The sequence below is a fragment of the Nematostella vectensis genome, chromosome 4 (genome assembly GCF_932526225.1).
Source record: "Nematostella vectensis chromosome 4, jaNemVect1.1, whole genome shotgun sequence".
NCBI classification, from domain to species: Eukaryota; Metazoa; Cnidaria; class Anthozoa; order Actiniaria; family Edwardsiidae; genus Nematostella; species Nematostella vectensis.
The window spans coordinates 8,716,538-8,741,458 of record NC_064037.1 but is presented as its reverse complement, the minus strand read 5'-3'; the positions used below and the strand labels follow the sequence as shown (position 1 = coordinate 8,741,458).

Sequence of the window (24,921 nt, the reverse complement as noted above, 5' to 3'; positions counted from 1 at the left end):
TTACCTCAACAAGGTGTGAGCTGTTAATGTCTAGCCAATATTCCAAATGAGAGCTGGCTGGCAGGTTTTTAAGCTATATAACAGGCATAGTTATTGTCAATTTTACAAAAGTTTTTCCTTCAGACTTTTTGATGAAGTGCAAAAAATTTAATCTGATATTTTTTTCCCCAAAACAAATGGGTTTTTTTTAAACCAATGTTGTAGGCAACTTTATACTATACATATTTTACAAAAAACTTTATATCATTATTAATGCATACTTATAGCAGCATACTTTTCTTACTTATTAAGGCCCATAACCAAGGTTTTAAGGGGGACATTTGTAACCACATAGCAGGTACTTGTCCTATCTAGTGGTATTTTACTTTTTTTTATGAGTGTTTTTTAGCGTTGTTGTGTGTGGTGGTTAAAATTATGAATGTTGCAGATTTTGACAATTGGGGCTATTAAAAGGAGTAGTTACAAAGTGTTGAAAGGTATCAATTTCTTTAGGAATTCTAAAAAGAGGAGCTCCGGAAGATTGTATATCATAACATGGAACAGAAAAAAGATAAGGGAAAATATTCATAAATATTCTGAAGGCAATTTAAGTACTAGTGCTAGTTTGCACTGTCTTTCAAGTCTCAGCCAACAAAACAATCAACTCGGCACACATGTTGATTTACCACTTCAAGAATTTATTCAAATCTAATCTTGTTTTCATACAGTACAAATAAGGTACCATTATTTAGCTGATGCAAATATTAATAAAATTATATTCAATTAAAATTACTAAAGACTGGCCATGTGCTTTATTTTAATAAGACACAAATCAACATTAAAATGTTGACAAGGGGTATATCACATCCTTGAGAACAATAACAGTTCGGGAAAACAAGACTGAAAACCCACATGGGGCCCCCCAAAACTGGCTTATCATGGCCTGGGGTAGCTTATAGCAGGAATAAACAATATTAATGACAAAAAACAGACAGCTTTGTTCTGCTTCAACATTTTGTTCAAGAAATGATCATCCGTTCATAGTATGTATGCAAGTATGAATTTTAAAACGAAAAAAAAGGAGTGCTTCTTGTGCCAATGCTTAAACTAAAGGGTAGTCACAAGGGTAATTTTGGAAAGCAATTTTTGAATTTAGATTTGTTTAAGTTACAGGTGTAAGTATGAGTAAGGGAGGAGGTGGAATTCATGCCAGGTTTTTGGGCATTACACTGAGGGGGGGGGGGGGGGTGTGGGGGTGAATAGGTTTGCTGATGATGGATTTTGGCTTAGATATCATGCAGATTAAGATAAAACCAAGCAGATGCATGAGTCTATTTTTTTTTTAAATCAATCATCGGATTTGAGGACCCCCATATCTCAAACCTCAACTCTCCCCCCTCCCAACCCTTTACTGCAAAGTGTATACTTTTATGTGCAGTACTGTTTCTGCAGACAATCACTTTGATTTTTTTCAACATTATTTTCCGTGTTTTTGCATATTTCTTTTAACTTAGATGTAGTTGTTAAAATTTGTGGTGTTTTTATGCAGTTAGTGAAAAAAATATATATCCATTTTTACAGCATCAATAGGTCCCTTCCAGTGAAAAACCATTAACCCCATCCAGCCACCATGCAATATTTTATGCATCTGAATCTCCCATAGTCTAGCTCGATTTTACTGGGACCCACTCTAAATTCCAGGATATCTTGTATACCATTAGCTATTCTTCACTATAATCTACAAGATAAAGCCTAAACTTTGCCTGACCTGTTCAAATGAAGTCCTAGAAGTCTCTACAGCTGGGAAGATCCAGTGCTTATTTCTTTTGACTTCTAGATGATGAGGAGCTCCCTGTGATATCACAACAATAAGAAAAATGTTACATTTGCAGTGATGAACTGTGGTAATTAAAATGAATAGTTTGATTGCAAAAACATGATATATCCATTTCACATGTTTCATGAAAATGAAATCATCAAATCATATAAACAGCTAAACAAAAAGCATGCAATATGTGCAAAATCCTTTGCATCACTAGTAACAAAATCTTGATTCCTTATTCTTTCAACATCTTTTAACCCATTGAATTCTGGCTATTTTTGAGCTGAATTTACAAAAAACAGACTGAAAACAGATACCTCCCCCCCTATTCTGAGTTTTATACAGCCTGTCAAAGTCAAACACAGCTGCACCTAGTCAGCGGTATCCAAGCTTTCCAACAGTGCTTTGCGGTCCCCACTTTTAATCCCTCGTCGTTGTGCTGAAGCCAGCACAAGTTGATGGTTGCTTGTATTTTTCATCAAAAATACAGCTATGAGCATATTAGGAGAGTGTCTCAGGACATCATGAAGTCTTTTGGGGCATAATTGAGTGCTTTGCTTATGGATATTTGCAAGCAAAGGTGGATTCGCGATGATTTTTTCTTGTTTGGCTTTGCCCGGATGAGAAAATAATTTTCTAATGAATCACCACAGCTCTCCTAAATGCTGTCTTTTCTGAAACCAAATTGATTCCAAAATTGTTTACACTGCTATTCTGGGTCTGTATGACCTGGAATTGATTCGTTTGGCTTCGGGGTGAAAAGACTTATAAAAAACATCTGACTTTGGGGAGAGGAGTGTTGACTGGCCCTCCCCTTGTTATTTTTTTTTTCTGGATCTCCCAGAATGCTTTGCAATCCGTAAAGGCACCCAAGTGGTTTTACAAGCCTTCAAGGAGTGGACATTGTGTTTTGAGGCCATGGAAATGAACCTGGAGGATTAGAATAAAGGTATCTATTTGTGTCTTGAGCTGTGTTTGCTGATCTCTCTCCCTTGTGTGGTATTTTGAGCGTTTTATTGAGAGGGGCTGATTCTGCTTTTCTTTCCTTGTTCGATTTGAAATTTGTCAAAGAACCTGTGCTATTATTTGGCTTAAGAGTAGTTGCCAGCACCTTGGATGGATGCATATCTTCAAGACCATTTATCCCTTGACTGATGCCTGAGTATCTTCATCTTGTTGTGTTTATTTTGCATTTATGATTTTTTGGGGTTGTGGGTATTTCTCAAAGCCGGTACAGGCCGGTTGAGTGCTCAATATTTAACTCAATTTTTTTTTAGAAAATCGTGTTCTACAATCAAACTATACAATTTACCTTTGTTGCAAGAATGCTAGAATATTAAAGAAAAACAAGAATACCAAAAAAGTAGACAAAACAAAAATGATTTCTATAACAGGGCAATATGCTACAACACAACCTGTCAATCAATCTTGCGAAGCTGACTCTTCCTCCTCAGCTGCCGCCAGTTGGTAATGGATCCGGCGTAACTGTCCAAGCTTTTCCCGCTCCTTGGTAAGGTTACTCTCCAGCTCTAGAAGACGCACTTGGGAATCCATTTCTAGTCTTTTAGCCTGGGTTAGAGTCAACTTGGAGTAATCAGGTACTGTTTCTAAATGCAAAGCAAGACAAATCTGATTTTTCTTTCTTTCTTCACAGATACCAACATCGTCAAATCGGTAAGAAAGCAAAAGTTTTCACAGAACTCCCCTCTTAATGAAAATATGTAAAAAGGGAACAAATGATGGTTATAAAGAAACAGAGCTTAACACTTACTACTATCCTCAATCATCTCAGCTCCTGTTTTTGCAGAAGCTACAACTCCAGCAGCAGACTCGACAACTAAAACAAAAAGTAAAATGTGAGTACAATAGCTTTCTCAATCTTTGGAAAAGCCTCCATTTCATTTTATAAAAAAATCAAGAAATTAACACAGTATTCTATACAACAGGGGATTCAACCCAAAAATGCATTATGTAATGTGCCCAGATGTGCCCAAGCAGAGTAGAGTCTGGGCCTATTGGAAAGTGTTTTACCATCTTTAGAAGCCCCGTGTAGAGCTTGGAGCTTGTTACTGCCTCGATGAGCCTTCACACGTGAGGCTGCCACCTGGGTTTGTAACAGTGAATAGTTAGTGTTTAAACTTATCATTTGCCATAGATCATCATATTTTACTAACTTATTATTTGGGTCACACAGCTTTAATCAAAAGTCAGGTAGTGAGAGATTTTCTATATTCTGTGAGCTTTGGTCGATACTGCTAAAAACAACTTTCTGACTTTCCTCATTTGAACTAATAGGAATCAATTGTGTGATTTTTGATGATTGAGCCAGAACTTAGCTGTTTAGCTGTTCCGATCATTTTTAAATGGAAACAAATATTGCCTTCTCTATAAAATGTAATTCTTCTTCAAGGTTCAATAATTGTGCTTTAGGTACATACCAGTTGTGCTGTGCTTGCAGTGATTTCATTAGATGCCACCACAAGCTCCTCAAATTTGCCTTTACCAAGAACCACCTTGTCGGCAGAATCCCTGGATAAGATATAGAAACCGAGGTCATCACATGCTACAGAAGGCTTCTGGGGTGACGCTTGTTCCAGCCCCTACCCCACATTATTTCATAACATGTTATACAAAATTAATTAAACTTGATCAAAATGTCTTATAATGAGACGGTTTTGTTATCGCTTATGTGTATTTTATTACTACAGAAAGTCAGTGTGCTTGCCAATTTTTTTAAAATGCTTGCTGCTTGCAGATGAGTTATAATCAAAGTGCTTGTTCTAAAAAAAATGACATTCCTCCCTTTTACTAACCTTTAATTTGAAACCTCTTAACAGCACCACCATAATTCACAAGAAGAAATTTCGACAAACTATGTTTTATACTTCACACAGTTGCTACAAATCAGGCCATTAGAAATAGCTAATTTTGAACAATTTCTCTTCTAGTTGACACATTCCATTTATACTTACACCAGTACTTTAGCGCCCCACCCAACAGCCTTAGCAGCAGAGATGAGACCCTCAGTCCAGCGATGATGTCGCTTGTAGAATTCCTTTGCAGTGGCAGTACCCTTCCCTACGCCAACGATCTCCTCTTGTAAATCTTTGGATTTCAAGATTAAAACCTTGATGGCCTGGTTAATAAAAGAATAAAATTAAAAAAAAACATTTATGAAAGCATAGCGAACAATTTGATTGGTCTATTGTCACTGAGTAGAAATCTTGTATTTTTACTAGACATTACCTGCATCAGTGAAGTACATGAATCCAAAATTCTGTAAAGAGAGGTTGAAGGAATAGATATGGGATTTAAAGCCTTTTATCAACAATACTAGATTAGCTGGCCACATAAATGACTGGATAAAGGGAGGGGGGTCAGAGCCTCAACTTTGATACAAATCACATTTAAAACAAATATAAAGGATAAGAATTATACTACAATGCACCTACACATCATAAAACACTTTCTATTACTGACTTACTATTACAGAGGTCATCATTCTATATTATGGGCAAAATGCTAAGCACCAAATAATTTCTCCCAAAGTCTCAAGCAAAGTTTTCAACTCCCAAAAATATTCCCTCCTCTTAGTACTACTTATGCAACACTCACCTTCCATTGACCTCTAGCTGAACTCCAGTGTATTTCTCCCGGGTCTTGTTTAACATTTCCTAAAAATGTCACACAAATCAGTATGCATATTCTCTATGAATACAAAGAGATAAACACTTATCTCACCTCAATTCTAGCAGCAGCATCTGCGACAAGCTGAAACATGAAATAATTTAGATGGATATTTACGATTAATTGAACAAGATGAGCCACTAAAACATGTTTGCATGTTTTGGGAAACTGTCTCCCACCTACCCCTTTCCCCATTTTTTAAACTATAGACTTAGGGAATTATTGAGCACATCAATACAGATTTATTATTCTGGAATTTCTGTGTGATAACAAAACATTCCACCATCTAAAGATTGATGGTATCCAAGAGGGGACAAACCTCTGCAGTTGCATTGATCTCATTATCCACAGCATTACTTATAGCGTCTGCACTGTCCTTCTCCTTGGGGGCAAGTTCCTGGGAAACACGTAATAATTCCTCTATTCCCTTCTTTACTTCATCAACATTAGCAGCAACAACCTCTGGGTCTGAAACAAAAAAACAGAAATCCCCATTTTTATTGGATAAAAGGATTTTACATATTACATTGTTTTCCTGGATAGACTTTGCAAACCATTACAGATTTATAGTGTGACATGCAGTACTATACCATGGACACCAGACAAAGTTTTAACAAAATAGCCAAATATGCAAGGGAATATCACAGCTTAAATGACCTGAACTTCCTAACTAGGACAATTTTGTTGTGCTTTGATGTGAAATTCATCTCTTTGCCTCGCTGATTGGCTAGTGCAGTTTATGTTAATCACCAGATGTTCTCACAATCCTCATTGGGTTTAATTGTTTTAATTCACAAAGCTGTAAAGGTTGCCACTGTAAAAAACAACTTTTCGAGGGACAGCATACCATATATTTGAGGACTCTTCAACCACAAATTATGGCTCAAATTACCCAACCCCCCATCCAAAAAGGTTCTCTTGAATTTCATCTTGATTAAAATCACATCCAGCAACACTGTTGTACATTTTGCTATCCATCTAAAAGGCTAAGAGTAGTTCTTGGGTTAAATAGGATACTTCACACAGGTACCTGCATCCTTTGTCTTCATCAGGTCAAGAAGCTCTAGTGATTTCTTCCCTGACAACTCACTGAATGATGTCAGTTCTGCCAAGAGAAAGAGAATAATGTTTCTTATTTACAAGTCAGTTGAGTTGCTAGATTTGCAAAATATTATCACATGTATAGGTAACAGGTGCTCATCAAAAATAATAAAAGATAACCTAATGATGGCACTACTCTGCAGTTTAAAAAAAATGTGATCCCACATACATAATTTTAAAATTTTCAACTTTGAAAACTGTTAACATTGCTGTTTTAAAAATGGCACCAACGTTTTTGTAACTGGATGCATCTAAAATCCAGTAGACCAGAGGACAAGGGCAATGTTTGGGAGTCTTGGAAAATCTGTGAGAATTGTGTCCTGGTAATGCTTATCAACAAACCTTCTGCCTCTTTTGACGGCGCCATGTGTGACGTGGCTTTGGCATTTATTAGACAGTCAGCCAGGTGGTGTGAGAACGAGCCAATGCTAGTCAGGAATTTGCTAACATCTGCAATTAACAGCATAGGACTCAGTTAACTTGACAGAACCATCAAGAACACAAGTAAAAGTTATTTTGTCACATAGCTAGGTTAGTACACCTTCCCTTTAACTGTCAAAAAGTGGTCTTTTCTTTATTGAGGAATAATTTCATACATTCTGCACATCATACATCATTGCCGTTGCAGCCTCCCCCCCCCCCTCAAATTCTGGCTACCTGCCTAGGTAGTGTGCACAGGCATAAAGGAGCACATATAGAGGAAGTGGCCTGAGTTTGTTTTAACATATCAATAACCCGTAAATCTAGAAAAATTTCTGGTCAAAATTTTGGCAAAAACAATTCTAAATCTCATCTTGTTTTAAATAGTCTAAAACTGTAGAATTGTGATGTATAGGTGTATATTCAAGTATGGATTCTTTTTTAGGAATGGTAGGGAAATATATATTATTACTCACAGGGTGCTATAGATATTTGTGATGAAATAGGGTACTTTCAAGGGCCATAGATTCAGGATAGGTAATAAATAATCAGATCATTATTCTACCATGTAACTAACAAATGGGTCAGGAGTGTGTACCTCTGTGGTTTGTCTGATATGCTTTAAAAGTCGTTACCATGTTGTCAAGATCATCTGGGGTCCCATGTAAGCGACTAAGTAGATAATCTGGAAAATACATACATAAAACATTCAACATTACATGGTTTGGTTAATAGTTTTGTTTGCTGTACTTGTGGTTTCAAATGATGATCCAACAAGTGCAGCCAATAATATGTTGACCACAAGCCACAATTACTTGAGCTCAGCTATAAAGTGATCTTGACAATTTATGATGAGTTGTCCCTAAACCCTGCATGTCACCTTGGTCCTATATCCTCGCCAGCTGGCAGACAAGCTCCACAGGAACAACCCTAGTTATGATGAGCAATAGCAGATCTAGGGGATGATTTGGGGGGTTAAAACCCCCCCTTTGGGCTGCCAGAAAGCCATATGTAACAAAAAAAATACCCCCTCCCCTTGTCACTAAAGCCAAACCCCTTATGCGAAAAACCTTCCTTATGCGAAAAACAAGATCCGCCCCTGATGAGTTGAGTAAATCACCTGCAGTACATGTTGTTGAAGAGTGGTGAGGATTGTCAAACTGGGCTAATGTGTCCTGGATGATGCGCTTGCCTTCTTCAACAGACGAAGTTACCAGAGCATGTGCAAGGTAGACCTCATCTTCATGTCTTCTCTGGTTCTCATCTGATAACTGAGAAAACGGATGAAGATAAAATTCAGAAAATCTTTGAGTAAGTAGAAATCAAAGGCATAAAAGGAATGTCGACAGCATTGATATTAAACAAATTTCTATTCACACATGCAAATAATAATGTCCTCTTAAACACAATAATGCTATGAAAGGCTATTTCACTTCACTTTAATAAACTGCGCAACCTATTGTACAATATGTCAGTGGGCAGCGCAGTGCCAAGTCTAAAGTCCAGTGTGGATGGCCTAAGAGGAGAGCAAGAAATAACAGGCCATTCCAAAGCCTAGTTTCCCTTTAATATTTAGACATTTGAACAAGCAAACAGCACCCAAAAGCAGCAACTACAGCACACAGCAATGATAACAACAATTTCACCACCACCACCAACAATAGCAGCAGCAAGAATAAAAGCCAGTAACTGTGGTGAGAACAATTAAGAGAATTACAACAACCTACAAGAATTGTGGTAATACTGGATGTCTGAGAAACATATTGCAGCTATACCAAATTTTCTTGGAAAACTCACTTTATTTTGATGGTCTTCTCTCTCCTGTTTTACCAATTGTTCAGCTGCTAATCTTGCTTTTTCTTGCTGCTGCTTGATAAGAATGGTGCTTTCTAGCTCACTTGTAAGAGTTGAGACCTGAGAATGTATCAGCAAACTAGTCTATAATTGCATATTGTTTATAATCTTAATTTTGCAAAGCTGGGAGATGTATCCCATATTAAAAAAAAAATCAGCAAACAAAAATTGATCAAAAGAATCACATACCCTTTCCTCATTCTCTCTCTTCAGCTCCTCAATAGTTTTTTCAGCTAGTAGTTTTGCTTCTTGGAAATTCTTTGATAATTCTGATATTTCAATATTCAGCTCAGAAATCTGTAAATAGTAAAAAGAATCAGAGTTCCACTTTTTTTTTTTTAAATCAAATCAATTTTGATAAGAATGGCTGCACAGGAGACTAGAAAAAATTAATTGTGGGTGCATTATCATATGATCTGAAACCAAAACCACTAGCACACACAAAAGAATCAGTGTTGTCTCTTTGTGTAGTAAAAAAGAGGTTCAGGGTCGATCCTGGTTTTTCAGACCTACACAGCCCTACAGTAGTTTGAAAATGAGAATCCTAACCCTTACCTTTTAAAATTTAGAAATAGAAAACAATAATTCCGTAGTTTTTACTGTGATTATTCATCTGTAAATGATACAGTAGAATGTATAGTGTTTGTACCTTCTGCTCATTTTGCGTCCGTTCCCTTTTGAAGTTTTCCTCAGAGCTTTGTTTCTGCAGTTCTGTTTCTCCCTTACTTTCAGACAAGGACTCTATTTCTTTATTTAATGCAGCAACCTATGTAAGTAAAAACTTTTAGCCACAAAATCTCATACACAAATGATGTTTTTCCTTTTTTGAAATCCCTCCAATAGTAGTGTGCTAGACGGCTTCATGGTTTGACACTTTAGCATATGGGGTCCCCAGCCTTTTCTATATTTACATACAGTAAAAAACACAATTTGTAGTGGGCTTCAAACTCACTCTACTGACATTCTATTGGCAAAATTGAAATAAAGGAAGACTCAAACACAATATTACATGGCCTAAAGTTTTATTTTTCACGATAAAGCATTTTTTTTCCGCTAACATATAAGCAGAACATATAAGGGCTGCCTGTGATGAACACAAATACAAATCAACAAAAACAAAGAAAAAAAAATCCAAAACTATGATGCTTATTAAAAAAATAAAAATTTGCAAAAAAATGCTTCTCCTATCTAAATATTATTTTCTGAAATAAACACATAAAAAATAAAACACATAAAAAATAAAACACATAAAAAATAAAACACATAAAAAATAAAACACATAAAAAATAAAACATAAAAAAATAAAACACATAAAAAAATAAAACACATAAAAAAATAAAACACAAAATAATAAAACACAAAAAAATAAAACACATAAAAATAAAACACATAAAAAATAAAATACATAAAAAATAAAACACATAAAAAAATAAAACACATAAAAAAATAAAACACATAAAAAAATAAAACACAAAAAATAAAATACATAAAAAATAAAACACATAAAAAGTGGGAAAAAGCAGTCCTGACCAATAGAAGGCAGCATACATATGGTATATATACCTTCATTTCCATCTCCTTGCGAGTTTGTTCAACTAGCTCCTCCGCTGATATTCTGGCCTCTTCTTCCTGTTTCTTGGATTTAGTCAAGTTATCGAGCTCTGCATTCAGACTTGTGAGCTGAAGATGGCACAGGATTTTTAACATTTCCTATACAAGTATGGTTAGTACTCTCAGCTACCTGTAGGGATAGACGCTGGTAAATTTGTACCTCATTTCATAAACAAAAGGAAGTTTTTAGTTTGGTCTGACCACAGAATTTTCTGCTTGATTTAATTTTTTCAGTGTTCAATTGCTGTAAGCATATTGTATTTTGCCATATATTTTCAGAACAACTTTTTTTGTGTAGACCATTGTTATTTTATTCTTTGGTATAGAGGTTCCAAGATTCTAGTGTCAGATTAGAATAAGGAATTATGAAATATTATTTGGCTCAAGGCAATTTATCAAATGGATTTTTTTCACCTCATTGGCTGGGTATAAATCAAAGGAAAATGTGACCTGAAAAAAACATGTTGCTAACACAATGTAAGAGATAGAATGTAAACATTTGACTTTGATAGTAAGATTCTGACAGAGAATGCCTCATGGTTTTTTGGCCAGATATGTGAACCTTCTTTGTACTCTACCACAATAACCATCCCATCAATGCATGGAAATGTTGTTTGTGGTTTGCTTTTGCTATGAGTATCGCATAATTTATTTACAGATTGCTAAACACAGACCACTTACTTTAATTTCTAGGTCATTATTTAACTTTTCTAACGTCTCCTCTGCTTCCTAAGAAAAAAAAGATGTCTCTTAGTGAAGCAACATTCCAAATGTGAGGGTAGCAGAGAAAGATCACTTGGAGATTTTACCTTTTTGCCTTGTTCCATCATTTCTGCTTTTTGGTACACCTCAAGTAACTCTCCTGCCTACAGAGAGGTATAAAATATTCTTGTTATGTCAAGCCAGTAGTTATGATATTGTGGTTATATATTTGGGTTACCTTATGTTCAAGTTCTTGCTGTAATTCCTCTGCTTGCTTAGATGACTCTGTGCAAGTCTTCTCGGAAACACTCAGCTTTTGCTTCACTTCAGCATTCTAAAAAACATGGAAATTAAAACTATACAGATCAGTTACCAAGGTTGTCCCTAAACACTGAAAAAAAAATAAGACCAGCTTAATAATGACTTAAAATTGTACACTTCCACTGTACTTTATTTTGTGCTAACCTACTTTACATAACCATCTCAATACCCTAGCCTAATGGCAGGGTAATCCCTTAGGGACAGCCCTGATTTCTCAGGGCCGTAGCAGGGGGTGGGGCACTGGGGGCATGTGCCCCCAAATATTAAAAAAAAAATGGAATTAGCAGTGTGGCTGTTCCCCCCCCCCCCAAAAAAAAAAAAAATATTTTCTCAATGTTTCTGTATAATGCCCCTCCCCCAATCTTACGGGGCCTGCTACGGCACTGTTCCCAAGGCCACCAATTATTAGAGATAGGTCACACAATCTGCACTTCATAGAATTTCAAGAGTGGACCCCATGAGAGAAGAATTGTTGGTTTTCTGGGAATAAAACGAGTAAGTACGCAGCTGCTTTGTCTCCTATTATCTTTGTTCTACAAAGGAGTTCTTTTGTCTCTATTCTTCTCGTTCTTTGTGTCGAGGTGCGGATATTGTTCATTTGCCCAATCAAATTGCAGCTTGTAAGAGCTCCGTACTGACCCAATAAAACAGACACCTTTATGCATTACTCAGTCCAAATGTGGATATTTCGGTTCACAGTAAGTACACACCCCTCTTAGCAACTGGATGTGTTCCTCACGTAGTTTACTGTACATGGTTTTTAGCTTGCTGAATTTTTCCTCACTAGCACTAGCACCTGTGGTAAGAGAATACCAATTTACTATATATTATATTGCACAACTATTATAACAAACACCAGAAACAAATTTCCATTCTCAGCCCTCACCCCGCATTAATGGATGCATAGAAATAGAACTGAGTCCTTTCTATTGTATGATGGATATAATTCCAGAGCGATCATGGATCGTGCAATTGAAACTTAAATGGGACAATACCTTTCTTGTCCTCTTCCCTTTCTTCCAGCTCTTTTCTAAGTGTGACATTTTCCTGGAAGAAAAGAAGGAGATATTAATATAATGTCCCATAGTATGGCAAAAATGTAAAGTACAGTGTACCTACCTCACAAGTTTGTTCGGAAATGTGCTTATATTCAGCCAGCTGCTCCTCAAGCTATTACAGAAAATCAGTTCCAGAATACATTACTCAATACAGTCTAATTAAAAGCGAATTCCCAGTTGTGTGTTAAAGTTGGTTACTTACCCTCTGAATTTCAGCTCGTAGTGACACCTCAACTGAGTCTGACTAGAATTAAAAAGCACAGTTAGCTTAGGGACATTTATTCAGAATAGAATATGAAAGCATGTGTCCAAGTACTTTTATATGGGCAACCATGGTAGTGTTCATGGAAGAGTATGTAGTAAGTGATGTGCTAATAGGAGGTGCTTCATTATCACCAGGAGGGTTCCTTCCCCTTGAGACAAGGGTTGTGGAAAAGTACCTCCCAAAGGGGGAGGCGTACTCAGCAATAAAGGGTGGGCAGGGGGTGTTGTCGGAAGAGCCCAAAACTTCATACCACCAAAACTACAAAGGATGTGCCTAGGCATAGCTATCATATTCAAAATTCTAAGATTTATTGGTAAGAAAAGGCTGCGTGACTGGCCACACCAAGCTCAACAAGCCGTCACTATCAGTAAGACTTGAAAGAAGTGTTATTCTATGATACCTGATACCTTGCTAGAAAGAACTCACATAAGCTTTCTGTGTGTCAAGCTGCTGTCTCAGTTCTGCAATCGTCATCCTTAGCTGGGCTATGAGAGTATCTCTGTCATCATGCAAGCTGAAAATATGAGTTTTTATGATCTTTCATAATATGGTATGTTCATTAGACATACAAATATGATATGACTTCTGTGAAAGTGCATAAAGTATTGCTTTGTTTGAAACATGAAAAATCACCAGTGAATTTATTGGAAAAAAGAAACAAAGATCAGTGCACGTCTGACCAATGTGCCAAAAATCTTTACTTGACTTTGGAAAATTAGGTGTAATCAGGGGTTTCATCGAGTTTCAAAGTAACAGGCAGTGGAGATTGATAAGTAAGGGGTGGAATTTAATTTTATTAGTTCAAATAAAACTCTTAAAAAAAGTAGCCAGCGCTTGGAGAATAGTAGCTGGTGGTTCTATATATCTGCCAACAAAAGAAAGGGCAGTTTGTCCCTTGAGATTAAACCCTACCTCTCTGACCGAGGGGGAGGTGGGGGGCCATCAAGGTCGAGAAAGTTAGCCTGAAAGACATAAGTAAGCCTACATAAGCCCCCATGCATACAATTAATCCCATCCATTAGAAAGAAATATGCCTTGAGCTGTCAGTATCTACCTTATTGCTACTACCTATATTTTGTGGGCACTTAATTTTCCGAAAAAAATTTCAGGAATAAAACTTTGATAAATCTATTTTCAAACATATTTCCAGTAAAGCTTTGTTAATTCTCAAACAAAAGGTAAAACAAAACCTCTGAAAGTCTGAACGAAAACACCTTCCTTTGACTAAATACAATAAGCTAAAAAGGAGCGACATTATTTTCACAGGTCCTCTTTTATTATTATAGTTTCTCAAATTGATACTTTTTGTGTTTGATATGTGTATTATTTTTAGCTTACTTGAAGGGTGCTAATTTGGCGGGATTGTTTTGGCGCGTTAAGAACAGTGTTCTCAAATACTGGAACTTCCTTCGTGTATCTCCTCCTTAGAGTTAATCGATTAACTCCAATATAATGCCTTCCTTATTTTCGGAGTTTATGATATTTCTTTGAATACCTTGTATCCCAGAAGAGTCCTTGCGTTATTTTCCAATTTCAACTGGAAGCTTGGCAAGCCTTAATCGGCCACGGCGGACTTGTTACTTTGCTTTCGTTGTAAATGCGTATGCAACCATACAAATATCCATCTTTGGTCGCTTAATAGTAAACTCGGAATGATCAAGCCGGCTATAACGCGAGGCAACGCGAGTTGGAGTTCTTATCATTGCAAGTGGTCACAAGACACAAAGCGCAGTCCTGCGCTTGCATTAGCCAATAATGATACAATTATTCACTTCCTTTAGCGTGTAACACAAGATCTCAGGGTATGGAATGAATTGATAAACAATTTGCTGTTGTTGCAATTAAATATTGACAGATTCTGATTATACAGCAAATCAAAACGTAGCAAGTGCGTTTTCGAACGCAGAAACGTACAATCTGTAATATAGGTGAACTCGAAAAATACCATCATGTTTCGAAGCAACCACAACTTGAGTAAATAGCCGCGGGTATATGTGCTGGGGCTCCCACGTGCTAACTTTGTCAAGTTGAAAAAATGTAACACCAAGCTGTAATATCCGACTGTCCCTATGCATGAATCTACGATACTGTAGGATGATAATAGGCTAAATTCTTTTAAACAGATTATCTGTTCAAATCTTTTGATTTTTCTCTAGAATTATATTGATGCGCTCTTTTGCTCGACTGGTGCTTGGAATGCTTGTGTGCCAAGAGCAAAGCTCCCTAGCTCGGGCCTTATCTCCTAGCTTACAAGATAGCAGTTTGTTAATCATATCATATGACCACCAACAGAGAGCTCAACCTTTGGTGCTCCATCTGTCCCGGAGTCGGGTGCTTTCCCAAAGCACATAACTAGACGTAAATCAACTTATAACAGCTTGCTTTTGATGTTTGAATAAGAAAGTTTTATCAACCTCGTCTTCTAACAACCAATTACAAACGCCATAATGTGTTTCTCGTACCGAAAATTAGATTCTTTCACACTATTGACTAGCCTGCGTCTTTAAAACGCACAGTTTCCGGTTTGTTTTCAAAGCCTACTCTTGAGTGTCTATTGAGAAGAAAATATAACGCATGGCTATGTCCAATCTCTGTGAAATGAAGAAAACATTTTGCTTGCTTGACTTACAAAGTAAGAAAACGCCGATATATTGTTTAAAGGCTAGTCACTTTAGATACATAGTACACTAAAATTTTTACCGGCTTTCCATGCCTATGTATCTTTGTAAATCGATCCTAGACACTCCTTGCGTCTGCAAACGCACTGATTGGGAATGTGATTGGCTTTTATTCGTTCTCCTTGCAATAAATGATGATGTTGTATACTATCTTCCTCTTTCACGTTTCGGTGAGATGTTTCAGTAGTTAGAGGTTTGCTTTATTAAAGGGGTTTTTCGTATGTGATTGCTTCGAAACACGGTGGTATTTTTCGAGTTCGCCTATATTACAGATTGCACGTTCTGCGTTCGGAAACGCACTTTGATTTGCTGTATAATCCGAATCTGTTGAAACAGTAAATTGTTTACCAATTCATTCCATACCCTGAGATCTCGTGTTACACGGCATCATGTGCAGCGTGAGCTAGAAGATTTCTCTCCTGCATCTTTTTATAATGAGAACAATACGAATGGGTCATTCTTGGATGAAACCGATGGCAAAAAGAACAATATTTGATTTGGATGCAGACAAATTTGGGCTGGATACAGCCGTGATCGAGCCAAGCCACGGGACTAAAAGGGCGCCAATTTCGTTTCGCGCCATCACAAGTCTTTGGTTCATTGAGATCAAGTATGATTAGTCCGACCTGGGAACACTAAAAATATCCACTTGGTGAATTGTTCACAGAAAGACATGACATATTTGGTATAGCGAAAAGAGATTCTGGGAGAGCTGTGCAAAGAAGAAAAAGGTCATTACTAGGGTAAGCCAATTCGAGTGTCCTTGGTGTTGGTTTTAGAAATAGCTTGTTTAATGACTTGTTAAAGTTCGAGTACTATACGTAGTTTTGAAGATGTAAGGCTACTCCTTTTATTTTCTAAAGTCATCTTCTCCATTTGATCTCTTCTGACCCCTAGTCCACGTTAATTATCGTTATCACCGGCAATCTGCATCTGTTGACAGAAGGCTATTTGTATTGACCTTTTTGCGGTATAAGAATGATTCCGTGTGATTGGTCAAGTCGCGTCGAAGAACGCGGAATCACGAAGGTTCAAATTTCAAGATCATTTCATTGGCTGACTGGCGTTCTCCAGACGCGTTGAATTAAGGCTATTGAAGTGACGGTCTCTGATTGGTTGACCCGCGTTTTGAGGACGTGAAAACAACGCTCTCGCAAAAGTACACATTTAAATGGGAAAGTACATTTTTAAATGGGAAAGTGTTAGTGACACGTTTATTTTTAATCAATATGTTCCGATGTTACGCTAAATACGGGATTCGCTGATACATGAGCAGTCCTGCGCTAAAGGAAGTGAATAATTGTATCATTATTGGCTAATGCAAGAGCAGGACTGCGCTTTGTGTCTTGTGACCACTTGCAATGATAAGCACTCCAACTCGCGTTGCTATACGTTATAGCCAGCTTGATCATACTAATTTTTGATTTGATAAGATAACAGCCGCTTTGCTAACAGTGGAGTACAAAATATATTGAAAGATAAGCACAAAACGGTGCAGTCGTGCGCGAAACTCGTAATTAACTCACAAGTTTTCCCGTTTCGCATCACTTTCATAACTATAGACATGTTTACTTTTAAACAACATGTTTGATTGAAAATACGAAACTAAGCAGAGTAGATTAACCAAGTGGCATGTACAAGGGCATAAGCTGCTCTGCGCTAGGTAGAAGTTCACATGGGTTCCGATATCACGCTAAATACGGGATTCGCTGATACATGAGCAGTCCTGCGCAACAGGAAGTGAATAATTGTATCATTATTGGCTAATGCGAGCGCAGGGCTGCGCTCAAGTTTTGCCGTTTCGCGTTACTTTCATAACGAGCCCGAAATTTCTCAAAATAAGCGAGTCCTTAACAGATAATTGAAAAGTACTCTGGATGTAGTGAGAAGTTTATTTTTAATCAATATGTTTGAGTTAAAATACGAAACTAAGCCGAGTAGATTAACCAGGTTAATTAACCAGGCGCTAGGTAGCAGTTCACGTGGGTTCCGATATCACGCTAAATACGGGATTCGCTGATACATGAGCAGTCCTGCGCTAAAGGAAGTGAATAATTGTATCATTATTGGCTAATGCAAGCGCAGGACTGCGCTTTGTGTCTTGTGACCACTTGCAATGATAAGCACTCCAACTCGCGTTGCCTCGCGTTATAGCCGGCTTGATCATTCCGAGTTTACTATTAAGCGACCAAAGATGGATATTTGTATGGTTGCATACGCATTTACAACGAAAGCAAAGTAACAAGTCTGCCGTGGCCGATTAAGGCTTGCCAAGCTTCCAGTTGAAATTTGAAAATAACGCAAGGACTCTGGGATACAAGGTATTCAAAGAAATATCATAAACTCAGAAAATAAGGAAGGCATTATATTGGAGTTAATCGATTAACTCTAAGGAGGAGATACACGAAGGAAGTTCCAGTATTTGAGAACACTGTTCTTAACGCGCCAAAACAATCCCGCCAAATTAGCACCCTTCAAGTAAGCTAAAAATAATACACATATCAAACACAAAAAGTATCAATTTGAGAAACTATAATAACAAAAGAGGACCTGTGAAAATAATGTCGCTCCTTTTTAGCTTATTGTATTTAGTCAAAGGAAGGTGTTTTCGTTCAGACTTTCAGAGGTTTTGTTTTACCTTTTGTTTGAGAATTAACAAAGGCTTTACCCCTGTTGACATGTAATAACCAGATATTTATGCCATACAGAGTAGTCTGGTTATTGTATGTCAACACCTCCTTGATGTCACCGAGATCTATAACGTCTGATTGGCTCAAACCGCGCAGATCTGCGCCGTGCAAACCCCAAATCATAGCTCGATAGCTGATGGGTTTAACCTTGAGCAGAACTGCGTACGGGGTCAGGACCCTAAGATGTTTCCACTTAATAGGTTTTTTTTCCAGTTTAGAATTGATCACTGTTTTATATATTGCTTTTCTGCTCTTAATAAAAATACTCTTTAAAAGAATGCCATACTCACAGCTGGCTCATCATTTGTTAGAGGCTCACTCATAGCTACTGCGAGGGGCTCCATCAAACTCTGCCGCTTCAGATCAATGCTTTCATCTCTCTTTGGCCTGGGGGCTTCAAAACTTGAGGACCTCTGCCTCATTTTAGCAAAAACTGGAGGTGTCTGCAAAAAGCATTCACATAATCACAAAACAGCATAATTTTAAAATATCTCTTGTTAGTCAAATGTTGCCATGATTTGACAATAATCATTTCTCACACATTTTTTAGACTTGTTTCACAGGTTGTTCCTGTAATAAATCAGAGCAGGCACATTTCTTATGCCAAACAATGAACAAGTTTTAAATCAACCACTTTTTTAGTGGGACAAAACTAGTTCAAAAGTATGACAATTTGAATAATATACTGCTATTCAAAAAGAGATCAGTGCCTTACCTCAGACAGTGAAGGGACAACACAGAGGGCTTTCACGTATGCCATGTTTCCAGCATCAAAGTAGAATGTCTTTAAGCTAAACAGGAAAAGACAAAAGCATTTCAGCTTTGAGTTCAAGTCCATCAGTGCAGAAAGATGGATCCTTACTCTTTGTACTGCTGGTAGAAGCGTTCTCTATGCGCAGCAAGTAGCTCATCAGGCAAACCTGATTCAAAACAAAAATTATAGATGTTTGTCTATTTGATGTTTTGGGAGCTTGAAAAACGAAAATAGTTAAGGCCCTTAATAACAGAAGATAATCAAAGGCTCTGTGAGCCAACTCGTGAATGCAAATGTATTTTCCAAGATATTTTTTTGTGCATAAAAGATAGGATACTGAACAAAGCATGAACATTCCAAGATGCCGAGAGTACATAAAATGTCCTTATACCTTTGTTTTTTTTTCAATGTCATGACACATCACAAAACAGTATAATAAATTATTATTATAAAAGGTAAAGAAAAAAAAAAAACAGAAAAAATCAGAAAAAAGAGATGATGGTCTCAATGGAATTGGACTAAGTGACTTTACAGCTATGTTAGGTAATGACCGCAGTGGTCACAGCTTGAGTACTTTTATAGCTAAGCTAAGTTAAACACCGAATGATCTAAGGATTACTGTGTTGCTAAAGCACAGAAAGACCACAAAACGTTTACGGATGATTGATCCGACCATCTGACCATCCAACCATCCGATGATCGAGTGACACAGAAGTCCCTTCAATAACTTGTAAATGCTTTGCAAGCTTTCATGAGTTAAAGGGGCAGTCACACTGGTAGCAGTATTTTTCAAGAATGCTACCGCATCAATCCAGCACAGAAAAACTATTGGACACTATCTAAAAGCTGTTTGATTGTCTTCTTGTGAGTAAATTTGGCGCAATGCAAACAGATTTCACATCTACATACTCTTTCAGCCATCTATTTTGCTCTCAAAGAAAAGACGACTCACGGTCTACTTTCACTTTGAAAAGAATGTGCGACTGACCCTTTAAAGGGGAAAATTTTCAATAAAATGAATAACAATTTTTTTTTTCAATCAATGAGGTAATTCTTACCTGCATGGAGACGGTGCATTAGGTCTAAGGAGATAGCATAAAGCCCTGAGCATTCCTGGATTATTACTGGAAATGGGCAAATTCTACACTGCACTGCCTGGATTTGTGAGTTGGACCTGAAGCGATCTAGGGTAGCAAATACTGAAAAACAGAAGAAAAAAATGTGGTATTACTGCAAGATATTTAGTGACATTAGTCCTTTGCAACCATTCCCTACCCAACAATTTCCTACTTACTTTTTTTCTCCAGGTCAATTAGAGTATCCATGTAGTCGAAGAGTTCAACAGCAAGCTGAAAGCTTTGCACAATCAAAACACCAAATTATGACAATGATTGGGATACACATGCAAGAACACACGAAATTAGGGTCGGAATAGGAATTAATCTCAAACATCAAAACAGATACATTCTCAAAATGTATGTAAATGCATCTTAAAAATAACAGGTGATCCACTTATAATATTGGGCCTCTGAAATGGGTTTGATTTCCGGTGGAAACATGGGTAGTATCTTATGTTCTCTACCCTGGATTTGACTTGTTGACGTATGTGAGCTTACTAGAAGCCTGTTAATGCTGTTAACATTACTTACTAGTCATCATTGCTAGTGGAGGGGTACTGGATATCACCTCCTGTAGTGCTCTTTAGTGTTCCGGGGATGAATGAATTCTAGTTAAGAAAATGGCAATCAATTAGCAGCCAGAAAAAGATCAACCTGCCTTTGTACATTACGATATCAATTATCTGGAAGAATGTAAACATTTATAAAGTCAAAACATTTGGGATCAAGCAGTTCCTCAAGCAAAGTATTTGGTAAAAGAGGGGTTGATTGAAGCACGTACAGTACCTTTTGGTGGAAATCTATCTTTGCAATCAGTACTTTCAAATAGTAGGAAATTAAAACCCCATATCCACCTTTAGGAGAGTGTTGCTGTTGAACAAAGAAAACATGTATACACAATATTCATCATGTGTCAATAGAAAGTGAAGGCAAAACCCTATAGTACCCAGAACTGCTCCATGTCCTTGAGTAACTGGCGATATTTGAAGGATTCTTGTAAAGCCTGTAATAAAATTACAAATTTCTGATAAGATGACAAGGAAGTGTGCTGCAACAATGTTGTTTTGGTAAAACTAAAAATGCATAAATCACAAATACTCACCTTTCAGTAGTTCTAAAGTTTAAACAATACAAGACAAAATAAGATAAAAACATCTTTTAAGATTAGGTATTTTAAAAATACCTAATAATGGCAGTAAAAAAAAGTTAATAACACCATCTAGGGACATTGAGCTCTGGAGGTTTGAATGTGGGGCATAGTTAGGGGCCTAAGATTATTGCCATACAGTAACCATGAAGCATATTGATCACAGAACGCACGGTAGACATTGTCATGATTTTATTGTTGTTGTTGTTGTTTTTTTTTTTTGGGGGGGGGGGGGGGGATGAAAAACTCTCATATCAAGGGTGCAAATTAAATGGCTCAACTAGAGTTGGAAACAAAAATTGAACCTGAAACCCAGTGGTGCGAGGCTCATCAGGCACTACAGAGCGATGAGATTAGCATAAAGGTTATCAAGTTATATGATTACTCACCGCAGGATGTCCTTCCCGCAAAAGTTTGTGAACTAAAAACATTGCTTTCCAACACATGATGACTTGGGAAGGAAGAGGCATTCTTCCTAGACATGCCCAGAAGATGCTTGCCCCCTTTTCTTGCCATGTTCCAATTATTGCACGTAAACATTTGTCAAGGAAAGACATTTGTGGTAGTGGGAATGATGATTGTGGAGGTTACTGTTCTAAGAGTGATACACAATGGCATATAGTAAATGATTGCATCTGCAACATATTCGTTTTCCTGGGAAAGCATTTGATAAACAGTAGCTTCATGTCATGTCTCTTCTTTTTGAACAGCTGTGATTGACTGAATTTGATAGCCCCTACACTTTTATTCGACACAGTAGGTGAAGTGTGAAAGCAGTGGACTTGAAAAAGGGTAGACCTTTGTGGATGGCTTTCCTTTCATCTAAAACAACTCCCCTTCCTTTGCATTTTTGTATACAATAGAAATCAGGAAACACCAGAAACAGTTTCCACAAGAGAGCCAGCTAGTAGGCTAGGATAAAAATGATGATAATAAACTCCTGATTATAATGCTGAAGATTATTTATACCAATAGTGTGTAGTGTAGTGCACCAACAAGTACACAAGTAGCCAGAATCTCTTCAGAGTGTGCGCAGACTATGCTAGAAATGTGGAGACAAGAGTAAAAACCATTCATCATATACAACAAATAGAAACATGTGGGAATGAACTACACATTTACAGTACTAGTACAAAAAGGATATTTCTAATGTGTTTTTCCTTTACAGCTGTCTCAATAGGACTTGTTGCTTTGGCGATGGCCTCAGCCTATGATATAACAAGAGATAAGTATTTTAACTATAAATATAAAAAAGATACAGCATGTTTCACTCTTAGTAAATCCTGTAACTTTTAACCTGCTTAAAAGAAGGCAGACTGTTATTTAGCATTGATTTCCATTTCACAATGGCATATTTCTGCATGAGGCTGGAGTCTATATATATATTTATATTATCACTGTTAGTTAATAACCATTTTTTTTAGACTTGAGGGTTATATGTTACCACAAATGACTACTCCAGTTAAGGAAATTTTATTACATTTACATTTACATTATTACATTACATTTTATAACATTTGACTTTCTAATCTAGGTATTTTTAGCACTTGGATATCACTGATAGGAGAGAGTGAAAATGGATGTCTACAAAACAAAGACCTAAAACCTAAAACGTGTGACCCCAAAAGCAACGACCCCAAAAGCTACAACCCCAAAAATATTGCCGTTATTATTTAGCCTACCTTGTTTCCCAAAATAGCTACACAGCGTGGAAGTTTTTATGTGGAATCAGTGATCCTTATGAAATAATAAGCTAGTTCAATTTGTTGTTGTTGTTGTTGTTGTTTTTTTAATTTGGAAATATAAAAAAGCACTACTTGTGTTTCTAGGTGATAAACTCAGAAACCCGGAAAGTCACCCGGTAAACTTTTCGGGTGTTTCTTCAAAAAAGTCTTAATTGCCCGCTAACTAACGGGAAATCGCTTCATGTTCTAGTTGTATCGAGTTGTAGAAAGTTTTCATAACAGAGAAAACCATTCCACTGCCCGGTAAAAAGTGGGCCAATCAAGGCTGACATCATTTTATGGGATTTCCTTACAACCTATCAGGTTTCATCTCTGTCAAATGATTTGACATTAAGCTGTCACAATGCGCCTAAAAAAAATAAACAGCTTTGCGAAATTATTAGAAGTTTTTCTACAAAATGAGACTTGTTCTTTGTCTTTCTTTCGAAAAATGTCGATGCCACAGCAATGTTTGGGGTGCAAGTTGTCTACAGACATCGACAAAACAAGGGTGTTTATAACTATTATTTAGCCAATCTATTCATAAACTTTGGAAATTATAATTTACTTGTCATGAACCTGTATTGGCACGCTACGCTAATGCTTTGGTTTGATAAAACCTCTTCCTCGCCCGGGATAATTTTTCAGGCAAAGGAGCATGTCTGAAAAATGAGTGCAACTACAATTTTCAATGGGACAAATAACGACGACTTAAAATGGTTTCTTCATTGGCGCACACAAATGAGAATATTTCTTTCATGAAAAGCACAACAAAGCTGAATTACCTCATTTGATTTACTGATTCCATATGAAACATTTGCGCTGTGAAGCCATTTGGGAAACAAGGTAAGACTAAATAATAACAGCAATTTTTGGGGGGTTGTAGCTTTAGGGGTCGTAGCAATTTTGAATCAATAAAGAATAATCTTAATAATAATCTTGGCATCAACCTTTGCCTAACTTGTAAACTTTATTGTCCCAATTAGGAATATTCAGCTAAGTGTTTTCATATGAGATCACAGATACAAATAGGAGTTTGGCGTTTGATAGATATAAGCACCAGCAAGCCAGCTATCATATACAGCATGTCACCAAATATTGTTACGGTCGTGGAATGACAGCTATCATTTTTCGCAAACTTTAGTTGGAATTTATTTTATATAAGTTAAGTACATGATTTGAATTTTTGTTAATGTTATTTTTGTGAGGTCACTATCGTCACTAATTCCATAGTTTGCATTAAAGTTATCTGGAGAAATAAATTACTTGTATTTCAAACAGCACATTTAAGATAATAAAAGAAGAACGGCAAAGACAATTAGAGGCACTTCTAAGCGATGATCAGACAGGACAAATATTTTAATGAATGAGTGTTTTTCATTCGTGACCATTATTTTTCAGTCATTATTGGTCTATTTTTCTACCATTTGCAAGTTGTAGGTCCAAAATGCAACATAATTCTTATAGATGTGAACATGCAGCGAACGACTGAATGGGTCACCGATAAGCTTAATAAAATAACGCCGAATCGAAGTTGTTTCCTATCGAACATGGGATTTGAATTTCGCCGCTTCGAGCACATTTGCTGCACATGAGAAACTTGTAAGGAATGTTATCATAACATAACTGAACCAGAGCGAAATACTTTCCACGCTCTCTAACAACTGCTGGTCATTTCTAACCTTTTTAATTGTTATAATCATTATAAATCTTGAAAACAAGAGACCTTATGTTTAGACACAATCTCGCGAGTCAAGCGAGCCACGATGTACCGTCACAAAAAAAGAAGTCAATTTTTTCAGAAAATACAAAACTTGCCTGATCTTTCTCCAACTTTTCTCTCTCCAGCTGAAGTGTAGGCTTCTTATTCAGACCGAGGGACGGTACGTTTATGGACATTTTAAAGTATTTCTGGTGGTAAGTTCAAAGCATCTCGTAGCGAAGTCGAAGTGTTGTTGTGAAGTGACATACGATCAATGTTTTGATTCTC

At 36.9% G+C, this 24,921-nt stretch overlaps 1 protein-coding gene and 1 long non-coding RNA gene across 2 annotated transcripts; one reads left to right on the top strand and one right to left on the bottom strand.

Moving 5' to 3' along the window:
• Positions 1-656: 656 nt before the first annotated feature.
• On the bottom strand, positions 657-24,921 carry LOC5506573 (huntingtin-interacting protein 1-related protein). The gene is made up of 38 exons (XM_001627245.3): positions 24,750-24,921; positions 22,352-22,415; positions 21,597-21,739; positions 21,007-21,063; positions 20,847-20,930; positions 20,592-20,668; positions 20,237-20,298; positions 20,001-20,141; positions 19,051-19,108; positions 18,904-18,979; positions 18,479-18,631; positions 13,733-13,782; positions 13,247-13,334; positions 12,758-12,799; positions 12,617-12,667; positions 12,493-12,544; positions 12,208-12,293; positions 11,415-11,510; positions 11,284-11,340; positions 11,156-11,203; positions 10,427-10,543; positions 9,513-9,629; positions 9,053-9,160; positions 8,807-8,923; positions 8,130-8,280; positions 7,608-7,694; positions 6,932-7,039; positions 6,519-6,593; positions 5,808-5,956; positions 5,543-5,572; positions 5,417-5,475; positions 5,048-5,078; positions 4,774-4,937; positions 4,240-4,330; positions 3,833-3,905; positions 3,573-3,638; positions 3,217-3,408; positions 657-1,831 (listed from the first exon to the last, which is right to left on the bottom strand). Exons 1-37 carry the CDS (start codon positions 24,828-24,830, stop codon positions 3,224-3,226), a joined length of 3,294 nt encoding a protein of 1,097 aa, XP_001627295.2. The 5' UTR covers positions 24,831-24,921; the 3' UTR covers positions 657-1,831; positions 3,217-3,223.
• Positions 3,406-4,466, top strand: LOC116614221. The gene is made up of 2 exons (XR_004294424.2): positions 3,406-3,657; positions 3,748-4,466. It is a non-coding gene; the product is annotated as an uncharacterized LOC116614221 (long non-coding RNA).

Bases quoted from the DNA above. Each gene is read 5' to 3' on its own strand.
- LOC5506573 (XM_001627245.3), bottom strand. From the start codon at position 24,830: ATGTCCATAAACGTACCGTCCCTCGGTCTGAATAAGAAGCCTACACTT. The intron at 19,109-20,000 runs GTAAGAATTACC...GTTTTGAATCAG, and splicing joins AATGCACCGTCTCCATGCAG to GTTTGCCTGATGAGCTACTT. The intron at 4,331-4,773 runs GTAAGTATAAAT...TATCTTATCCAG, and splicing joins TGGGGCGCTAAAGTACTGGT to GGATTCTGCCGACAAGGTGG.